Source organism: Lithobates pipiens, unplaced genomic scaffold (assembly GCF_037356315.1).
Source record: "Lithobates pipiens isolate NorthernLeopardFrog02 unplaced genomic scaffold, aLitPip1_a1.2 Scaffold_37, whole genome shotgun sequence".
Lineage (NCBI taxonomy): Eukaryota > Metazoa > Chordata > Amphibia > Anura > Ranidae > Lithobates > Lithobates pipiens.
In genome coordinates, this window is record NW_027507825.1 from 15,619,259 (window position 1) to 15,640,452 (window position 21,194).

Consider the following 21,194-nt stretch of genomic DNA (forward strand, 5'->3'; position numbering starts at 1 on the left):
GTGTGTTGACAGGTTCCTTCTGACCTTCATTTGAGCTACTTTTAATTTGAATAAAGTTTTTATTTGAACACATTTAAGCATACATGTACCATAAACACAAAAGAATGTAAAGTTGTAATGTAAAAAAAACATAGTCAAATACAGCTTCCAATATCATAGAACTATGTACAGACCGAAGAGGACATACAACTCCACCTAGTGGCTGAAAACAGAAATGACAGTACCAATAGAGAACTACTATGGCACAAGTCAGATCATAGTAACCACCATTAAGTAATCAAAGGCACTCTATCCCAATATCTTTGCAATAATCAGGTCTACTGGAGCGAATCCTGGTACATCAAACCAACCCCCCCCCCCAAAAAAAAATTTGTGGGGCATCCACGGTTCAGCTAAATAACCCATTCAGATCTTAAAGTAGTACTAGACCTTCCTTAAGGGATGGAGGGGAAATGTTTTTCCAGTGAAGGCGGATAATTTTACGTGCCTGAAACCAGGCCCTGGAAACAGCTTCCTTAGTAAAGGCATCCAGTATAATGTCATCAGCATTGGTGTGTGCACCCTATTATACTAGGGTGTGCGCCCCAGAACACATGCGTGTTTATATCAGCCGAACAGTGCAGTTAGTAGAGCAGTGGACAGTGTCAGTAATTTTTTATTTTTATATTTGTTTTGCAATTCTTTTTTTTTTTTTTTTTTATGATTTTGACATTAGTTTACTATGCTTCAGTTAAGAATGAAGACAGGAATGATCAGTGCAGATCACTCACAGTGTTCACTCAGAAAAGGAAGGAGCTGGTTAATAAACTATTTACCAGCCCCTTCCCCACTCCTGAAAAGAAAGGCGGGAAGCTGGCAGCATTGTAGAGGGAAGAGAGGAAGTAGGGGGAATTGACACCATGCAGAATGTTTAGGTTGTTCCCAGGCACATCCAGCACACTCCTATGGTTGTCAGAAACTCCCAGCGGCTGGGCTCTGCTTCGGATGGATTTTAAATTCATATAGACTACTATAGTATTTTCTTAAAATACTATAGTCTTCTCCCTCCATGGCTGGCCAACAACGAAGCTAGCAAGGAGACAGCTGCTTTGAGAGATGGTGCTTTTCTCTGTATACAAGACCTTGCCTGTTTGCCTAGGAACTTTTAGCTGACAAGACCCCCCCTCCCCCTGCTTTCCTCATGAGAAGCTTGTCTTAGGAAGGGCTTGGAAATGGAGAAAAGTACTGTCTGTTAAAGCAGCCATCTCCTTGCTATCTGCGTTGTTGGATGGCCATAGAGGTTCACAACTAGCCTTAGACAACAGCTAAGGAGATGGGACACAATACTACATATCTTATGTCTCCTGGGGATCAGAACACAATACATATTGAAGTGAGATGTCTTCTTTAAATTGTATCAGTTTTATGTTCTGTGTTTTGGGGTGACACTGTATGGCAGGGTATGGTCTTCTGATCCTCTGTGTGTGTGTGTGGTCAGAACGCAGGATTACAAGCGGAGAGGAACCTGATGAAGGAGCAGCAGCGGCACCTGGAGGCCCAGAACCTGTCGCTGAACAATCAGATGGGAACACTACAGAAGCAAGTCACTTTCTTACAGGAGCACAACACGGCGCTGCAGACACAGACCGCAAACCTGCAGGTGAGCCAAAGTGGCATTTAGTACAGCAAGCTGAAGGTCAGGGTAATTCTGATTGGTCGGTTCTGAGCTTTGCTTTATAAATGAGATATCGAGTCTTCTGTATCCTAAACACAAATTTGGGAAATGGTCTTAAAGACTTTTGTATGACTGCGCATGTTTGCTGCTGTTTCACACGGCACCCATCTGCAAGAAATGAATATCACAGCGCTCGTTTACACTTGCTTTGATTTTTAACAGCGCCTGCCGCTCCAACATGCATTTTTGTTGTGTTTTGATGCTTCGGTGATGCTTTTTTTTGAAGCTTGGCAAATGCCCTGTGTGTGTTGATTTGTTTTAAAGGGCCTCAGTGCTACTCCCAACTCCGTAATATTCCCAGCTCATTAGTACCCCATAATGTAGCCGGATCAGCTGAAAAATGGCGGGTCTACAACAAATAGTACCAATGTTGGGCACTCGCGCCTTGGCGATGGATGGATGCCGATATAATTGGGCCTACTCCGCCTATTATAGTGCTAAATACCTGTGCTGTAATAATCTGTGTCTATAACTAAACCATAAACCAACTTATGCTAAACAGGTCAATTAAGTCAAAAATAAATACAGTCAATAAGAATGAAAATAGGGGGAAAGGAGGTAGATTGAAAATTGTGAAGGTAGGGGAGATGTGATATAGAGCTCCCTATACCAATTCCAAATTCAATCATACCAAAAGCATGTTGGACTATACCGGTACTTAATTCGATACATAAAACTCAGAAAATATATAATAAAATAGTACAAATTTTAATACAAGGAAAGAATTTTTTCACAAACAAAAAACAATATATTGATACAGCGAAACATATTATATTTAAAAAGCTACTGTATCCCAGATTTCTTGTGTACAGTTACTCATAATCGAGTTCCGTTCTAGGAGTACATTTTTGGAGATTCCTCGACTAGTTTTGCGGAATTTTATCCGCTTCATCTGGAGGTAGTCTAAGAATTAAAATATACATTAGAGAATTCATACCTATTCATATACTTATACAGTCATATAGATATATATCGCAAAATAAGCAAAATCAAAAGGAATATACAATTACATTTACAAAAAAGAAGGGATTGTAGGGGAATTTGTTACGAAGAACAAAGGGGGGAAAGAAAAAAAAAATAAAAATCGGGGTGAGAAAATTTGAGGGGACTCGGACGTCTGCTTTCCTTTTTTTTTTTTTTTCCCCTTTGTTCTTCGTAACAAATTCCCCTACAATCCCTTCTTTTTTGTAAATGTAATTGTATATTCCTTTTGGATTTTGCTTATTTTGCGATATATCTCTATATTTGCGATATATATCTATATGACTGTATAAGTATATGAATAGGTATGAATTCTCTAATGTATATTTTAATTCTTAGACTACCTCCAGATGAAGCGGATAAAATTCCGCGAAAATAGTCGAGGAATCTCCAAAATGTACTCCTAGAACGGAACTCGATTATGAGTAACTGTACACAAGAAATCTGGGATACAGTAGCTTTTTAAATATAATATGTTTCACTGTATCAATATATTGTTTTTTGTTTGTGAAAAAATTCTTTCCTTGTATTAAAATTTGTACTGTATATACTCGAGTATAAGCCGAGATTTTCAGCCCCTTTTTTTAGGCTGAAAGTGCCCCCCTCGGCTTATACTCGAGTCACCGCCGTCTGCCTACCTGATCAGCGTGTCGTGCAGACAGACGGCGTCCATTCTACTATTCAAAAGCCGCGCCTCCGTCTGTGATAGGCGGAACACTCAATTTCCCAGCAGTCAGTGTTCCGCCTATCACGGACATCCGCTCATCCTCATACTACGGACGAGGATGAGAGGATGTCCGTGATAGGTGGACCACTGACTGCTGGGAAATTGAGTGTTCCGCCTATCACAGACGGAGGCGCAGCTTTTGAAAAATGGAATGGCCGCCGTCTGCCACAGACGAGGAGAAGAGGTGCGGCGATCCTGGCATGGTCGCCGTATGTTTTTACATGCAGATCGCTGCAGAAGGACAAAGGGGCACAGGACACAGGTAGGCTGGACACACAGGTAGGCTGGACACACAGGTAGGCTGGACACACAGGTAGGCTGGACACACAGGTAGGCTGGACACACAGGTAGGCTGGACACACAGGTAGGCTGGACACACAGGTAGGCTGGACACACAGGGATGGACAGGCATGTCTCACCCTCGGCTTATACACGAGTCAATAAGTTTTCCCATTTTTTTTGTGGTAAATTAGGGGCCTCGGCTTATATTCGGATCGACCTATACTCGAGTATATACGGTACTATTTTATTATATATTTTCTGAGTTTTATGTATCGAATTAAGTACCGGTATAGTCCAACATGCTTTTGGTATGATTGAATTTGGAATTGGTATAGGGAGCTCTTTATCACATCTCCCCTACCTTCACAATTTTCAATCTACCTCCTTTTCCCCTTGAATTATTACTGGATGATGGTACTTTCTATATGAATAGTTATTATATGGAGGCTATACTTCATTATTTTTTGGCCAAGAATGAAAATGGCATATGGAGTGCATACATTAATGACTGAGTACTAAAGTCCAATCTTAATAGTGAATATCATCAAATAAATCAATAAGAATTCAATAAAAAAATGACGACAAAATTGTGCTAGGTAATCTCCCACACTCTAGAGCAGGGATATGCAATTAGCGGACCTCCAGCTGTTACAAAGTAGGTGAGGTCGAAAAAAGACACAAGTCCATCAAGTCCAACCTATGTGTGTGATTATATGTCAGTATTACATTGTATATCCCTGTATGTTGTGGTCGTTCAGGTGTTTAATAGTTTCTTGAAACTATCGATGCCCCCTGCTGAGACCACCGCCTGTGAAAGGGAATTCCACATCCTTGCCACTCTTACAGTAAAGAACCCTCTACGCAGTTTAAGGTTAAACCTCTTTTCTTTAATTTTAATGAGTGGCCACGAGTCTTGTTAAACTCCCTTCTGTGAAAAAATTTTCTCCCTATTGTGGGGTCACCAGTTCGGTATTTGTATATTGAAATCATATCCCCTCTCAAGCGTCTCTTCTCCAGAGAGAATAAGTTCAGTGCTCGTAATCTTTCCTCATAACTAATATCTTCCAGATCCTTTATTAGCTTTGTTGCCCTTCTTTGTACTCGCTCCAATTTCCAGTACATCCTTCCTGAGGACTGGTGCCCAGAACTGGACAGCATATTCCAGGTGCGGCCGGACCAGAGTCTTTTAGATCTGGAGAATTATCGTTTTATCTCCTGGAGTTGATCCCCAATATTCTGTTTGCTTTTTTATCAGCAGCTTGGCATTGCATACCATTGCTGAGCCTATCATTTACACCACTACCCACTCCTGACCATTCGGAGTACTCTGAAATCGCCCTTGTAGCCAGTTTTCAATCCATGTACTCACCCTATGGTCCATGCCAACGGACCTTATTTTGTACAGTAAACGTTTATGGGGAACTGTGTCAAATGCTTTTGCAAAATCCAGATACACCACGTCTACGGGCCTTCCTTTATCTAGATGGCAACTCACCTCCTCATAGAAGGTTAATAGATTGGTTTGGCAACAACGATTCTTCATGAATCCATGCTGATTGCTGCTAATGATAACGTTCTCATCACCAAAATCTTGTATATAGTGCCTTATCATCCCCTCCAAGAGCTTACCGTATATACTCGAGTATAAAGCGAGATTTTCAGCCTCTTTTTTGAGGCTGAAAGTGCCCCCCTCGGCTTATACTCGAGTCATCGCTGTCTGCCCGCTCGATCAGCGTGTCGAGCAGACAGACAGCGGCCATTCTATGATTCAAAAGCCGCGCCTCCGGCTCCGCCTTCGCCTGTGATAGGCGGAACACTGAATTTCCCAGCAGCCTGTGTTCCGCCTATCACGGGCAGAGTCTCATCCTCGTACTACGGACGAGGATGATACGACGTCCGTGATAGGCGGAACACAGGCTGCTGGGAAATTCAGTGTTCCGCCTATCACAGGCGAAGGAGGAGGCGCGGCTTTTGAATTTTACAATGGCCACCGACGAAGAGGGCACGGGACGGAGGCAAGGCAAGGCAAGGCACGGCACGGGACAGGACGGGACGGGACGGGACGGGACGAAGGCAAGGCACGACACGGGACGGAGGCTCGGGACAAAGGCTCGGGACACAGGTAGGCTGGACACACACACACACACACACACACACACACACACGGATGGAGACACACACACACGGATGGATGGATGGATGGAGACACACACACACACAGGGATGGATGGATACACACACACACAGGGATGGATGCATGGATGGAGACACACACACACAGGGATGGATGGATGGATGGATGGAGACACACACACAGGGATGGATGGATGGAGACACACACACACAGGGATGGATGGATGGATGGACACACACACACACAGGGATGGATGGACGGACACACAGGGATGGACGGACACACAGGGATGGACGGACACACACACAGGGATGGACAGGCATGTCTCACCCTCGGCTTATACACGAGTCAATAAGTTTGCCAGTTTTTTTGGGGGTAAATTGGGGGCCTCGGCTTATATTCGGGTCGGCCTATACTCGAGTATATACGGTACATACTATTGATGTTAGGCTAACTGGTCTGTAATTCCCTGGGATGTATTTTGGGCCCATTTGTTGTAGAACTACAAGTCCCATGTGGCATAGCAAGACAGCCACAAGCATGACACCCAGAGGCATGATGGGACTTGTAGTTTTGCAACAGCTGGAGGTCCGCTAATTGCATATCCCTGCTCTAGAGACTATATAAGGAGGTCCGTTCTGACGTGAGTGATAGGCGGAGGAGCCTGACACACTGACGTCATGTCATCAAATCTGGTTCCCAGCCCCGGCGGCCATTTTGGACAAAATGCCTGGATGCACCTGACCGACACTGAGAAATCTATTGAGGGGATCAGGAAGGAGATCTTATGTGATGGCTTAACTATATCAGGCGACTTTTGATTGCTGCCTCTAGTGAGTGCATGGTGGTGGTGGAATCTGTGGTTAAACGTGAGGCATCAATGCACTAAGAAACACTTACAACATTATTTCTGGTGAAAGCATCTTTATTTGGACACTTATAATATTTGAACATTATATGGTTAAATTTAAACTTTTGTCACTTTTATAGCTATTATATGCATTTGCATAATATTTTTTTTTTCACCAATTTTGGCACTTTAAGTTAACATATGTACGTAATCATGTCATATTCACTGTGATATACAGTTGTGCTCAAAAGTTTGCATACCCTGGCAGAAATTGTGACATTTTGGCATATATATTGAAAATATAACTAATCATGACAAAAAAACATTTTTTTTTTTTATTCAAGTATAGTGATCACATGAAGCCATTGATTATCAATTCATTTTTTTGGCTCCTTTTAAAATCATAATAATAGAAATCACCCAAATGGCCCTGATAAAAAGTTTACATACCCTGGAATATTTGGCCTTGGTCCAGAAACAGAAGGCGGCACACACAGGTTAAAATGACAATTAAAGGTTAATTTTCCACATTTGTGGCTTTTTAAATCGCAGTTGGTGTCTGTGTACAAATAGTCAATGAGTTTGTTAGCTCTCACATGGATGCACAAAGCAGGCTAGACACTAAGCCATGGGGAGCAGAAAAGAACAGTCAAAAGACCTGCGTAACAAGGTAATGAAACTTTACAAAGATGGAAAAGGATATAAAAAGATATCCAAAGCCTCGAATATGACAGTCAACACTGTTCAATCATTTAATAAGAAGTGGAAAATTTTGGGATCTCTTGATGCCAAGCCAAGGTCAGGTAGATCAAGAACAATTTGATTGTGTGTGTGTGTGTGTGTGTGTGTGTGTGTGTGTGTGTGTGTGTGTGTGTGTATTTTGCACACACACAATTTTTTTTATAGCGTTTTTTTTTTTGTGCTGCAGTACTTTTGTATTTATATCCATTAGTACCCCTGCTCAGCAGATCCCCAGCTCATTAGTACCCTTGTTCAGCAGATCCCCCAGCTCTTCTGATGTTCCAATCCTCAATGGAACAAGTACTGCAAAAAAAAAAAAAAGACCAGTTTTGACTATTACCTAATTTATCCAGATCTGTAAAGAGAAAACAAAACAACAAAAGAGATGAAATACCTAAAAGTGAATCCTTTATTCCATTTTGGCTGTTTCCAGGTGGAGAGCTCAGCGTCTGCCTCCCAGAACGCCTCACTAAAGTCTGAGCTAGCCAAGCTGCAGAGCCAGCTGTCGTCTCTAGAGGGCGAGAGTGAGAAGGCACTGCGTCGGAGGGAAGAGGTGAAGGCCAGTCATGATTTGCTGCTGCGGGACCACGAGCACTTGGTGTCTCTCTATGAACGCCAGTCTGCGGAATACGAGGGGCTCATCAGCCAGCATAGCGCTTTGAAGACGCAGCACAAAGGACTGGAGCAGACTCACCGCAGCCTGGAGGAGAGGTGGGTAGCCTAAAGACGGGGAAGAAAAGCTGGGTATGGGTAGGTCACTGTATCATTTTTAGATACCGGCTCTTCCATGTAAATGATTAGGGGGTGCAAAATTATGCCTACTCATTCAGTAAACATTTCATGTTCTCTCCCACAGCTACAACAATCTGTTGAAATACAAAGCTGAGCTGGAAGAGCGAGACAAGACATTAAACCAGGAGCGGGAGACTCTGCAAGAAGAGAAGAGAAAAAATGTGATCGCAGCCAGCGAAAACGAGCGACTTCAGCACGAGCTGGACAGGTGAGCCACGTCCACTGCTTATCTGGTTCAGGCAAACTTGAAGAAACGAAAGCCCCGTACACACGATCGGACATTCCGAGAGAAAATGTTCGATGACAGGAAATGTTCGATGACAGGCTGTTCGATGACAGGAAATGTTCGATGACAGGAAATGTTCGATGACAGGCTGTTCGATGACAGGCTGTTCGATGACAGGCTGTTTGATGACAGGAAATGTTCGATGACAGGAAATGTTCGATGACAGGCTGTTGGCGGACAATCCGACCACGTGTATGCTCCATCGGACAATTGTTGTCGGATTTTCAGTGGACAAATGTTGGATCGCATTTTTTCAAATTTTCTGTGGACAAATGTGTGTCGGATTTTCCGAGCGTGTGTACACAAGTCCGTCGGACAAAAGTCCAAAGTACAAACACGCATGCTCGGAAGTAAGGACAAGCCGGGAAGCGGTCAGTCTTGTAAACTAGCGTTTGTAATGGAGCATTAACATTCGTGACGCGGCAAATTATGAAATCTGGAAATGCAGCGCACAATTCTCTTCCTTACTGGGATAATAATGAAGCTGCTTTGCTGCTGATACTGATGGAGTTATTGCAAACACATTTTCAAAGACTTTTTTTTTTTTTTCTAGTGATATCAAGAATAATATTATTATTATATATATATATATATATATATATATATTTTTTTTTGGTGCAAGTTACCACAATACCATTATCCCGTAGTTTTTAATATCAAAGATAGAACTCTGTTGGTGTCCCTTATCAATTTTACATTGTATTTTTTAAAATGTAACGGCCGACTCCCAAACTGTCATTTGAAGTAAAACACATAGCCAAGTATTATTCTACACAATTCTTTTTTATTGTGCATTAAAAAAAATAAAAAATAAAAAAAATTAGACATGCTATCTGCCAACAGAACTTAACCACTTCCCGACCAGCGCACGACGATGTACGTCGACAGAATGGCACGGGCAGGCATATTGGCGTACATGTACGTCCAATATTCGTTGCCACCGTGCCATCGGGAGCCCCGTGAGTCCGGTGACCCGTGGACTCGATCGCCGCGGGCATCCCCGCAATCGTCTCACGGAGCGGCCGAATGGAGGAAATGCTGTATAAACAACATTTTTCCATTCTGCCTAGCAACTAGTGACGCTGATCTCTGCTCCATGTGATTGGAGCAGAGATCAGTGTACACTAAATGAAAGCCCAACCCCCCCACAGTTAGTAACACACCCCTAGGAACACTTAACCCCTACACTGCCACCCACTGATTAACCCTTTCACTGCCAGTGTCATTTACACAGGAATCACTGCATTTATATAGCAGTGATTACTGTATAAATGACAATGGTCCCAAAAATGTGTCAAAAATGTCCGATGGGTCCCCCACAATGTCGCAGTCACAATAAAAATCGCAGATCGCCGCCATTACTAGTAAAAAAAAAAATAATAAAAAATTATTAATAAAAATGCTATAAAACTATCCCTATTTTGTAAACGCTATAACTTTTGCGCAAACCAATCAATAATCGCTTATTGCGATTTTTTTTACCAAAAATATGTAGAAGAATACGTATCGGCCTAAATTGAGGGAAAAAAATGTTTTTTTATATATTTTTGGGGGATATTTATTATTACAAAAAGTAAAAAATAATGCGTTTTTTTCAAAATTATCGCTCTATTTTTGTTTATAGCGCAAAAAATAAAAACCGCAGGGGTGATCAAATACCACCAAAAGAAAGCTCTATTTGTGGGAAAAAAAGGACGTTAATTTTGTTTGGGAGCCATGTCGCACGACCGCGCAATTGTCAGTTAAAGCGACGCAGTGCCAAATCGCAAAAAGTGGTCTGGTCTTTGACCAGCAAATTGGTCCGGTCTGAAAGTGGTTAAAGCGGGAGTCCGCGTTTTTTTTTTTTTTAAAAGCCAGCAGCTACAAATACTGCAGCTGCTGACTTTTAAAATAGTGACACTTACCTGTCCAGCACGCCCGCGATGTCGGCACCCTAAGCCGATCTCTAGATCGTCTCTCGGGTCCTGCCGCCGCCATCTTGGGTATGGGAATCAGGAAATGGAGCCTTTCGGCTTCATTTCCCGGTTCCCTACTGCGCATGCGCGAGTCGCGCTGCGCAATAAGGACGGTCCCCGCTGCCTCTGGGATCTGTGTGTTTCCCAGCAGGCAGCGGGGCACTTGCGGAAAGGGGCGGGCACTTGCGGAAAGGGGCGTAATCTACGCCCCTTTCCGCAGAGAGCTATCCCGGAAGTGGGTGCAGATACCTGTACTGTACAGGTATCTGCACCCCCCTCCCCCCTGAAAGGTGCCAATTGTGGCGCCGGAGGGGGGGAGGGTTCCGATGAGCGGAAGGTCCGCTTTAGGGTGGACCTCCGCTTTAACCAAAACGTGCATTCTATGCATCCAAAAATATAGAAAATATACCAAGGCAAATCATTGGTCATGATTAATAAAGCAACCAATTTTTGGTCCAAGAAATCCTCCTCCTCCTGTCCCTGGACTGGTCTTGGGTCAAAGCAATAACTCCAAGGCCAATAATACATAACGCGTTATCACTTACGATTCCGCAACATGTTTGGTTGACGAACGGCCGTTCAGAAAAAAACTGAAAAGCGCTAAAGGAAAAACACGAAAAGAAAAGGGCTAATCAACACTCGCCAAACTTCTACTAACACAAAATTAGCAGAAGGAGCCCAAAGGGTGGCGCTAAAGAGCTGAAAAAAAAACACGTAGTACCTCACTACGTTCGTAATTGTTGGCCAGCATTTGTGTGACCGTGTTTATGCAAGTCAAGATAAGTTTGAGACAACGCCCTTCGGATAAAATTCCACGGATTTGTTAGCCAACAATACGATCCTGTGTACAAGGCATAAGACTGGTGGATAGAGTAGGGCAAGGTTTCCCTTCATTTCCTGAAGATATGACAGGACGTAAGGGGAGATCCCCTTAAGCTTGCCATGCGTTGGTGTAAATTCAGCTGTGCCCTGCGGGCTCCCGACATAGTTACCGGTGGCTACTGGAAAGTTGCGGCTAGTCACAACGATCGTTGTAAACCCCACCCCCCCACTTCCAGGCATCCTAAACCTCTTAAAGGGCTGGGAGGTGCTGGCGCCCAGATGTTAAAGATGCCATCATAAGTTATCGATTTGATTTAAAGTCAGTGGTTGTCTCCACCAATCTCCTAATCTGATCAATCAAAAAATATGATCATATGCATTAATAAAGTATCCCTGTGTTGCAAATTTAATGGAAAACGATTAATCATTTCCTGCCCTGGCCGATTGACTCAATATGATCTAAACTGAATAGAAGGCAAGTTCTGGCTATTGGATTATTTGCAAATTTGATTGTTTTGATCAAATTGCACATGAAACCGATAATAAAATCAAAGTGTGTAGGCCACCGTCCAATTTTTCCAAAATGATGCAACGGAAGGACAAACCTAAACAATCCATTCAACTGGTATCCAATCAGGCAGATTCTTGGATTATATAGTTGATGGATCTAAAGGAGTCAAAAAAAGAAACAAAGATGGACAGGAGTCATTCCTTCCAGCTGTTATTTTGTCTTCCTCAGTCCTGGATGGTGTCCTGATCCAGTGATCACTGTTTATGTTGCAGGTTGAAGTTCCTCCACGGGGAATTACAAGGGGAGTACAACACTCTACACAAACACACCAAGGAGATGAAGAGCTCGTTCAACAATGCCCAGATGGAGCTGAACCGCTGGCAGGCTCGCTTTGATGAATTAAAGGAGCAGCACCAGACGATGGACATCTCTCTCACCAAGCTGGACACCCACTGCGAGGTACAACAGCCCAACATCAGTCAGGTTTAGAGGGTCCCTCCACCCAGCATTTGGTGGATGGTAGAGAATTAAACCAGCCAATTGTTCCCACCTATCCTGTGCTGAGTGTCTGGGTCTGTACACCTGCTGTGCCCATTATGAGGGGTTCTCACCACCCCTGCACAGAGTTCCCAGGTCTGTACACCTGATGTGCCCATTATGAGGGGTTCTCACCACCCCTGCACAGAGTTCCTAGGTCTGTACACCTGCTGTGCCCATTATGAGGGGTTCCCATCATCCCTGTGCTGAGTTCCTGGGTCTGTACATCTGCTGTGCCCATTATGAGGGATTCCCGCCATCCCTGTGCTGAGTTCCCGGGTCTGTACACCTGCTGTGTGCCCATTATGAGGGGTTCCCATCATCCCTGTGCTGAGTTGCCGGGTCTGTACACCTGCTGTGCCCATTATGATGGGTTCCCATCATCCCTGTGCTGAGTTCCCGGGTCTGTACACCTGCTGTGCCCATTATGAGGGGTTCCCATCATCCCTGTGCTGAGTTCCCGGGTCTGTACATCTGCTGTGCCCATTATGAGGGATTCTGGCCATCCCTGTGCTGAGTTCCCGGGTCTGTACACCCGCTGTGCCCATTATGAGGGGTTCCCATCATCCCTGTGCTGAGTTCCCGGGTCTGCACACCTGCTGTGCCCATTATGAGGGATTCCCGCCATCCCTGTGCTGAGTTCCCAGGTCTGTACACCTGCTGTGCCCATTATGAGGGATTCCCGCCATCCCGGTGCTGAGTCCCCGAGTCTGAAGAGCTTTGGCTCACAAGTGTTGGTGGGAACATCCAACTCCCAGGAGGACAAACAGTTGTGAATTATGGCAGGGGGGATCTCACCGGTGGAGTATCTGAGATAAAAGAAGCTAGCTCAGTCCACCAGGAGCCACCTGTCACAAAATGTCACTTTGGGTGGACTGACCCTTTTAATATAACAAAATCTGGTAGCGTAAAATGAACTTAGAGGGGAACTTCTCTTAAACAGAGTCAAAATATCTCCCTATAAAGATATGTCTATTTGCTATATATGCTATGTATTTTTTTCCTTTTTTGAAATTCAAAGTTTAGTAATTACTGCTAGTTTTCACAAACCATCCACTGGGTGGCGCTTTTATTACTGTAAACTAACAGGAAACTTTGCCAAGGGGGTAATGATTTCCACTGTACTTGTGGAGCACATGTAGGGTGAGGCATTTGTCACAATTGCAATCCTGGCCTTACAGCTCAGGGATTTATTAGCTGAGAACATTTGTCACAAGTAGGGTTGCCACCTTTTCTTCAAGTCAAACCCAAACACTTTAGCAGCGCATGATTTTTATATATTTTTTTTATATAGTATAAGCTATACATATATTTTGCTATTAAATAACATTTCTAATCATATGAAGTTAATAACAAGAGTCCCCCTTTACATCGGAGTCCACAGAGTTCACATTTTACATCAGAGTCCACAGAGTTCCCCTTTTACATCTGAACTTGCAGAGCTCCCTTTCAAAGTAAGGGGGGGGACTCTGCAGACTCTGATGTAAGGGAGAGCTCTGGGGACTCTAACATAATTCCCACATCCTCTGGGAACCCTGATGTAAGGGGAAACACTGGCCTCTGGTGTAAAGGGGAACTCTGATGTAAGGGGGTGCTCTGAAAACCCTGATTTACCTTAGTGTACTCACTCAGAGGCAGGAGAGAGAAGAGGGGAGACTTCAGTCACAGACAGGGATGGATGGTGAGCTCACTCACCCCTTGGCAGTCAGGACCTCTCATCCAGATGTATCTGAGGCTGCTGGATTCAAATTTCCGGACCCAACTTTCCTTTTCTGTGGCACAGTGGCAGGGATTGGAGTGTGGGCAGACACAGAGGGGTAGGGGTGGGGGGGAAGAGGTGCAGGTCAAGCCCTCTCTCCTCTCCCATCTGTGTGTGTTGGGGGGGGGGGGGGGAATTGTTAGTGCTGGTTTTGGGCAGTGTGAAAGAGTGTAACAGACACTCTCAGCTTACTTAGACAACTGCAGCCAGCAACCCTGCTGGGAAGCCATAGTCCAGTCTATATGATGTGTCCGGGTTTCAGGTGGTCTGAAACCCGAACACATGATTCCAAACCCGAACTGTCCGGGTGAATCCTGGACAGGTGGCAACCCTAGTCGCAAGGTCTGTGTAGTCCTAACATTTTCAGGTATATTTATATAAAAATGGCAACAACAAAAAAAAAAAACATTGCAGAGCTATTCATCCTGTGAAATTGCATGTATATTTGTTATGTTGTTAAACTGAATGTTGTTAGACTAATTTTCTTTTTCATTTTAGTTTGAGTCAGGAAATGACCGCATTATGGTGACTAGATGGAGCTGATGATCATAGGAAATCTCCGTTCAGTTTACGATTACCATCCTGTAGCCATAGTGCAATGGCAAACCTAGACATCATTGTAAAAAGCAGAGACATCACCCCACTGACAAAGTGCTGTCAAAGCTATGGTATTCCCCAGGGGCGTAACTATAGGGGGTGCAGCAGTCGCGACGGCAACTGGCCCCTGTGATGCAGGGGGCCCATGCAGCCCCCTCTAAATATGGCCGGCAGCAGCATAGGCAGCTAGCACACACTATTACATACCCCCTCCATATCCCCCTGGGGACAGGGACCCCTTCTCACGTGGGGACAGGGACTCCCAACTCCCCTGGGGACAGGGACCCCTTCTCACCTGGGGGGCAGTAACTTCATCTGCCCTGGAGAAAAGGACCTCATCTCTTCTGGGGACGGGGACCCAGTCCTGCCTAGGGACTGCCCCCCAATGGGGCACCTAAAAATGTAAATAAATAAATAAAAACTACTGATACCAGTGGTGGAACTACAGGGCTCACAAAGGTCATACCTGTGACCACGCCCTGGAGTTCCACCGCCGGACTCGGAGGGAAGGGCCCTGGCTGGGGTTCAGGGGGCCCTTCATGGTTTCTTGCATCGGGGCCCTGAAGGTTCTAGTTACGCCACTGGTATTCCCAGTAGCAACTTATGGCCGTGAAAGTTGGACCATAAGGAAGTCTGAACGCTGAAGACTTGAAGAAATGGCCTGCCCACCACCATAGATCAAAATCCTTTTTATTTGGACATCCCAAAAACTACAGGAATCAGAATGCTGGGTAGACTCGTTTCGCACACTTCACGTGTGCTTAATCATTATTTTTGGTAAGGACTAAGCACGTTAAGTGTTGCGAAACGCATCTGCCCGGCATTCCGATTCCTGTAGTTTTTGGGATGTCCAAATAAAAAGGACCTTGATCTACAGTGGTGTGCCGGCCATTTCTTCTAAATTCATTGTGTGTGGAGGCGAGCACCTACTGGATCATTAGGCTTCCTGGTATCACCTGGAGCGACGTGTGTCTTTTTTTTTTTTTTTCATTTTAAACTTTGGTGTTGGAGTTGGTCTTGAAAGTTCCTTGGATGACAGATCAAAAACCAGTCAATCTTGTAGGAAATCAACCCTGAACATTCACTGGAAGGACAGATCCTGAAGCTGAAACTCAAATACTTTGGCCGCCTAATGCAAAGAGAGGACTCATTGGAAAAGAGCCTGATGCTGGGAAGCATGGAAGGAAATTGGAGAAGAGGACCACAGAAAACAAGATGGATAGATAGCATCATCAAAACAATGAACGTGAAGTTAAGCAAGCTCGTGGAGGACAGAAAAGCCTGGCGTGCTATGGTCCACAAGGTCATGAAGAGTTGGACATGACTAAAGGACTGAACAACTACAAGCCATAGTGCAGTCATTTTACTGATTCAGTCTACGAAGAAAATCCAAACTGGAGAGAAATTTGCCTAAGAATGTTGATCTTTGCTGCCCAATTTGCACAGAAGGAATGTGCGTGCAATTTCACAGGACCAATAGCTCTGCAATTTTATTTAAAATTGCCCGTCGGATGATAGCCAACTGGCAGATTTTGCAGTCTAATGTCCCTTTTTATTCTATACATACATAGAGGTCTATTTAGGACAATTGATGTGCGAATGTTACAGCACAAAAATGTTTCTGAAATATAATGTAAATTTCAGTGTGTATTGTATAATGGGCAGCGCCATCTAGTGGCTGTAATGAGGTATTTGGTATTTTCTTGATTGTGGTAAGAAAATACTGCATTATGGCCACTAGATGGAGCTGAAGATCACGAGAAACACTTAGAAAATGAAATTTCATATTGCAAAAAAAAACAAAATGTATAAGGTACAGATAAAGAAGCTAGGTGTTATATGAATATGATTTATTTTAAATATCAACAAATGGTTGCCATTAATAAGCTCAGTATGCAGCAATGTTTAGGCCCCCACAAAAAGGTGTGCCTGTGATGGTTTTTGTGTTGCATAGCATTTGTATAGAATGAGGTTTTTTTTATTTATTTTTTTTGTCCCTGGCAGCTCCTGACCCGCCTGAAGAGCAACCTGGAGGAGGAAAACCACCATCTGCTCAGCCAGATCCAGATGCTGAGTCAGCAGAACCAAATGCTGCTGGAGCAAAGCATGGAGAGCAAAGAACATTACCATGAGGAGCAGAAACAGTATATGTGAGTGCCACCCATCCAATGCCGGAACCCTCCGATTGTGTGAGCTTTACTCGATGCCTGACCCATAATGACTGATACACTTATACAGTGGAACCTTGGTTTGCGAGTAACGCGGTAAACAAGCATTTTGAAAGACGAGCAACTTATAAAAAAAAAAATTCTGACTCGTTTTGCGAGTGTTGTCTCACAACACGAGCAGGATTCAAGCTAATGGGGTGTGCAGTAACGCATTTGGCCAGAGGTGGTGCGGGGGCGCCGGTGACACTCGGAATAGTTCGGAGCTGTTCAGAAATACTCAATCACTCGGAAATACTCCGTTACTGAGTGTTTCCGAATTCAGCCGAGCTGTTCGAGCGTTTCCGAGGCTCTCCGGTACCTCCCAACCCTAGCCACATGCGGTATTGCATGGAATAGAAGTCAACGTGGAACAAATTATCTTTGTTTTCATTGACTTCTATGGGGAAACTCGCTTTGATATGCAACTGCTTTGGATTACAAGCATTCTCCTGGAACGGATTATGCTCGAAAATCCAAGGTTCCACTGTAACTCCATTTCACATACAGAAGATTCTAGTGGCTTCCTGTACATCACACAGCTTAGTCAACCTGCCTGCAGAACTGCTGAGATACAATGAATAATAAGAATTACAATGTAACAAACTCAAGATTTAGTGCAAAGTTCTATATACATTTGTATCGCCATGGTGTTTATTATTGTTAATATTTTTTACACCCACTTAGATCTGCCCTTTAACCGCTTAACTGCTGCCCTATACTGCTACAGGGTGGCTTCTCTGTGCAGAATCATGTGTATATACACGATTCAACACTTGAAGGGGGCCTGCTGCTTCTGCTCTGATTTGTCACAGCAGAAGCCAGTCAGTGGATAGAGATCCATGGATATCCGCCGACACCCGCCAATCATCGGGAAGAGAGGTTGGAAGGAGCTCTGCCAATGTAAACAAGGCAAATCTTCGTTCTGAACAAGGGGGGGGGGGAGTGATTGATTCACTTACCCCGCAAACCAGAGAATAAAACCTATCACCTCTATTAGTAAAAGCACCTCCCCCAGTACACATAAACACTGGTTAGGCACACATTTAACCGTTTGATCGCTCCTGATGTTTAACCCCTTCCCAGCCAGTGTGATCAGTACAGTGACAGTGCATATTTTTACCCCTGATCACTGTATTTGTGTCAGTGTCCGATTGTTTGGCAGCAATATCGCAGTCCTGCTGCAAGTCGCTGATCGCCGCCTTTACTAGCATAAAAAAAAAAAAAAATTCCATAAATATATCCTATAGTTTGTAGACGCTTTAACTTTTGCCCAAACCAATCAATATACGCTTATTGGGATTTTTTTTTAACAAAAATTTGTAGCAGAATACATATTGGCCTAAATTGACATTCTCCTGGGTTTAGTAACACTTTAAGGGATTGCTTTGACCCCCACCCCCCCCACCCCCCCCACACACACTTTGCTGGCACATCTATTTCTATATTTTAACACGTTTTTTTTTTCCTCCAGAGATAAATTACACGACTTAAGAAGACAAAAGGAGAAACTAGAAGAGAAGATAATGGACCAGTACAAGTTTTACGATCCAACTCCAAAAAAGTAAATGACGCATATAATTATAACTACACCTGGGGCCCTCCAGCTATTGCAGAACTACAAGTCCCATCATGCCTCTGGGAGGAATTGTTACTGCCAGCCTTGCAATGCCTCATGGGAAATGTAGTTCCACAACAGCTGGAGGGCCCCAGGTTGCCTCCCACTACTGTATAGCACCAACCTCTTCTGTAGTGAAGTACAGTTGTATGCTACAGGGTTGATAACACTTAAATGTATATGTGAACCCTCGCCTTGTAAAGCTCCATGCATACTATACGCTGCAAAAAAAAAATGCCAGAAAAACGCTGGATGAAAAATGCTGATTTTTGTGCCCGCTTCTAGTAGCATTTAGAAGCTTTTAAGAGCATTAGCGTTTTATTGCTGTTTTTTCAGTACACAAAGAAAAAAAAAAAAGCTGCATTTGAAGCAGTTAGGAGCATTCAGCATATTTTTCTGCTGGAAAAACGCTCAAAGAAACTCTACAAAACCTTTTTTTCTTTCTGTTCCTAGAAGCTGAAGCTCAAAAAATGCAAATGGCCTAAAGCAGTGTGCATGGACACATAGGTCAGCACTATTTAACCACTTCCCGACCAGCGCACGACGATGTACGTCGACAGAATGGCACGGGCAGGCATATTGGCGTACAGGTACGTCCAATATTCAATGCCGCCCTGCCATCGGGAGCGCGCCGGCGGTCAGGACCCCCGTGAGTCCGGTCGCGGGACCCGCGGACTCGATCGCCGCGGGCATCCCCGCGATCGTCTCACGGAGCGGCCGAATGGAGGAAATGCTGTGTAAACAACATTTCTCCATTCTGCCTAGCAACTAGTGACGCTGATCTCTGCTCCATGTGATTGGAGCAGAGATCAGTGTTCACTAAATCAAAGCCCAACCCCCCCACAGTTAGTAACACACCCCTAGGAACACTTAACCCCTACACTGCCACCCACTGGTTAACCCTTTCACTGCCAGTGTCATTTACACAGGAATCACTGCATTTATATAGCAGTGATTACTGGATAAATGACAATGGTCCCAAAAATGTGTCAAAAATGTCCGATGGGTCCCCCACAATGTCGCAGTCACAGTAAAAATCGCTGATCGCCGCCATTACTAGTAAAAAAATAATAATAAAAAATTATTAATAAAAATGCTATAAAACTATCCCTATTTTGTAAACGCTATAACTTTTGCGCAAACCAATCAATATTCGCTTATTGCGATTTTTTTTTTTTACCAAAAATATGTAGAAGAATACGTATCGGCCTAAACTGAGGGAAAAAAATGTTTTTTTATATATTTTTGGGGGATATTTATTATAACAAAAAGTAAAAAATAATGCGTTTTTTTCAAAATTGTCGCTCTATTTTTGGTTATAGCGCAAAAAATAAAAACCGCAGTGGTGATCAAATACCACCAAAAGAAAGCTCTATTTGTGGGAAAAAAAGGACGTCAATTTTGCTTGGGAGCCACGTCGCACGACCGTGCAATTGTCAGTTAAAGCGAAGCAGTGCCGAATCGCAAAAAGTGGTCTGGTCTTTGACCAGCAAAATGGTCCGGTCTGCAAGTGGTTAACTTATGAGATCAGATGCTAATACCAGCTTCTAGTAGCTTAAAAAAATGCTGGTGTGCATGGAGCCAACAACAACCCATTTAGTTTAATATGGAAATGAAAGGCAAAATATTTGTGTCTAGATATAAAAAAAAAAACACATAAATACCTTTTCTTCCTTGTTTTAAAAGTGATTATATTCCCTGTTCTCAGCTGTATAATGAGCTCAGAGAGCTGGGGGTGTAGAAACAGCAGAACACTGGTCTTAGTGAATGGCTGTGCAGGGGGAGGGAGGAGGGGGGGGGGTGTCAGGACAAGCCTGGTCATTAAAGGAGAGCAGGCTGAGTTTCCAACATAGATATAGAACTGACCATGCTGTGCTCTCATACCTAGTGTGGTCAGTTTCTAATAGGAAAGCAGAGGGTCTGATAGGAACACCAGGGGTTTCACATAAAGGAAGCAATACAAAGAACAGGAGAGTTCACGGTACAGCAGGCTTATATCAGTAATATGAAAGTGTTGGGTTTATATATTCTTTACCATCCTATAGCTGAAACACTTGAAATGAGATCCCGGCCTCAGACAGCTTGCAGTCTAAACGGTCTTTGTGGACTTATTTCTCTCTTGGTTTTGTGTCTACAGGAAGAATCATTGGTCCGGGGCCAGGGCTCTCGCCAAACTGATTAAACCGCGAAAGGAGAGCTCAAGGGAGAGGCCAAAGTCCTCTTCAGACATGGGTAGCTATACCCCAGAAAACCTGGAGGTTGCGGCCTCTCCGTCCTGCTCCCGGCCCCTCCGTGTGCAGATTGAAAGTGTGAATGGTTCGTCCCCGGGGCCCGAGGAGAGGGACTCGCCAAAGGTGCTCACAACTAAAGGTAAGTCGTGTAATTACAATAGTCCACAGAGGACCTTTATGTGCAGGCTAGAAGACGAGAGGTCCTCCGTCTGCCAAAATAAAAAATGGTGCAGATCAATTAAATGTAGAAATATTAATCTCTGGAATTACTACACAGGAAGTCAGTGCTGTCTGCAAATATTTTTCCTGGAATATAAGACTTTAGTTCTAAAAGGGTTGGAAAAGGGAGAAGAGAGAAAAAAGGTTTTAAAAAGGAATCCTCGGTACTTCCTGTAGTCCTGTGTGCTGTGGAAGGCAAGATGTGCAGTTGGCATAGATGTGTGTAGCCTATTG

General features: G+C 43.9%; 1 protein-coding gene across 1 annotated transcript in view; it reads left to right on the forward strand.

Moving 5' to 3' along the window:
- Nucleotides 1-21,194, forward strand: part of CCDC88C (coiled-coil and HOOK domain protein 88C) — a 223,532-nt gene that overhangs the window by 176,573 nt on the left and 25,765 nt on the right. The window contains exons 19-25 of the mRNA XM_077466757.1: nucleotides 1,478-1,639; nucleotides 7,863-8,140; nucleotides 8,286-8,429; nucleotides 12,068-12,254; nucleotides 16,693-16,838; nucleotides 18,367-18,456; nucleotides 20,648-20,880. Coding sequence (XP_077322883.1) covers nucleotides 1,478-1,639; nucleotides 7,863-8,140; nucleotides 8,286-8,429; nucleotides 12,068-12,254; nucleotides 16,693-16,838; nucleotides 18,367-18,456; nucleotides 20,648-20,880 — 1,240 coding nt within the window. The remainder of the gene's footprint in view (nucleotides 1-1,477; nucleotides 1,640-7,862; nucleotides 8,141-8,285; nucleotides 8,430-12,067; nucleotides 12,255-16,692; nucleotides 16,839-18,366; nucleotides 18,457-20,647; nucleotides 20,881-21,194) is intronic.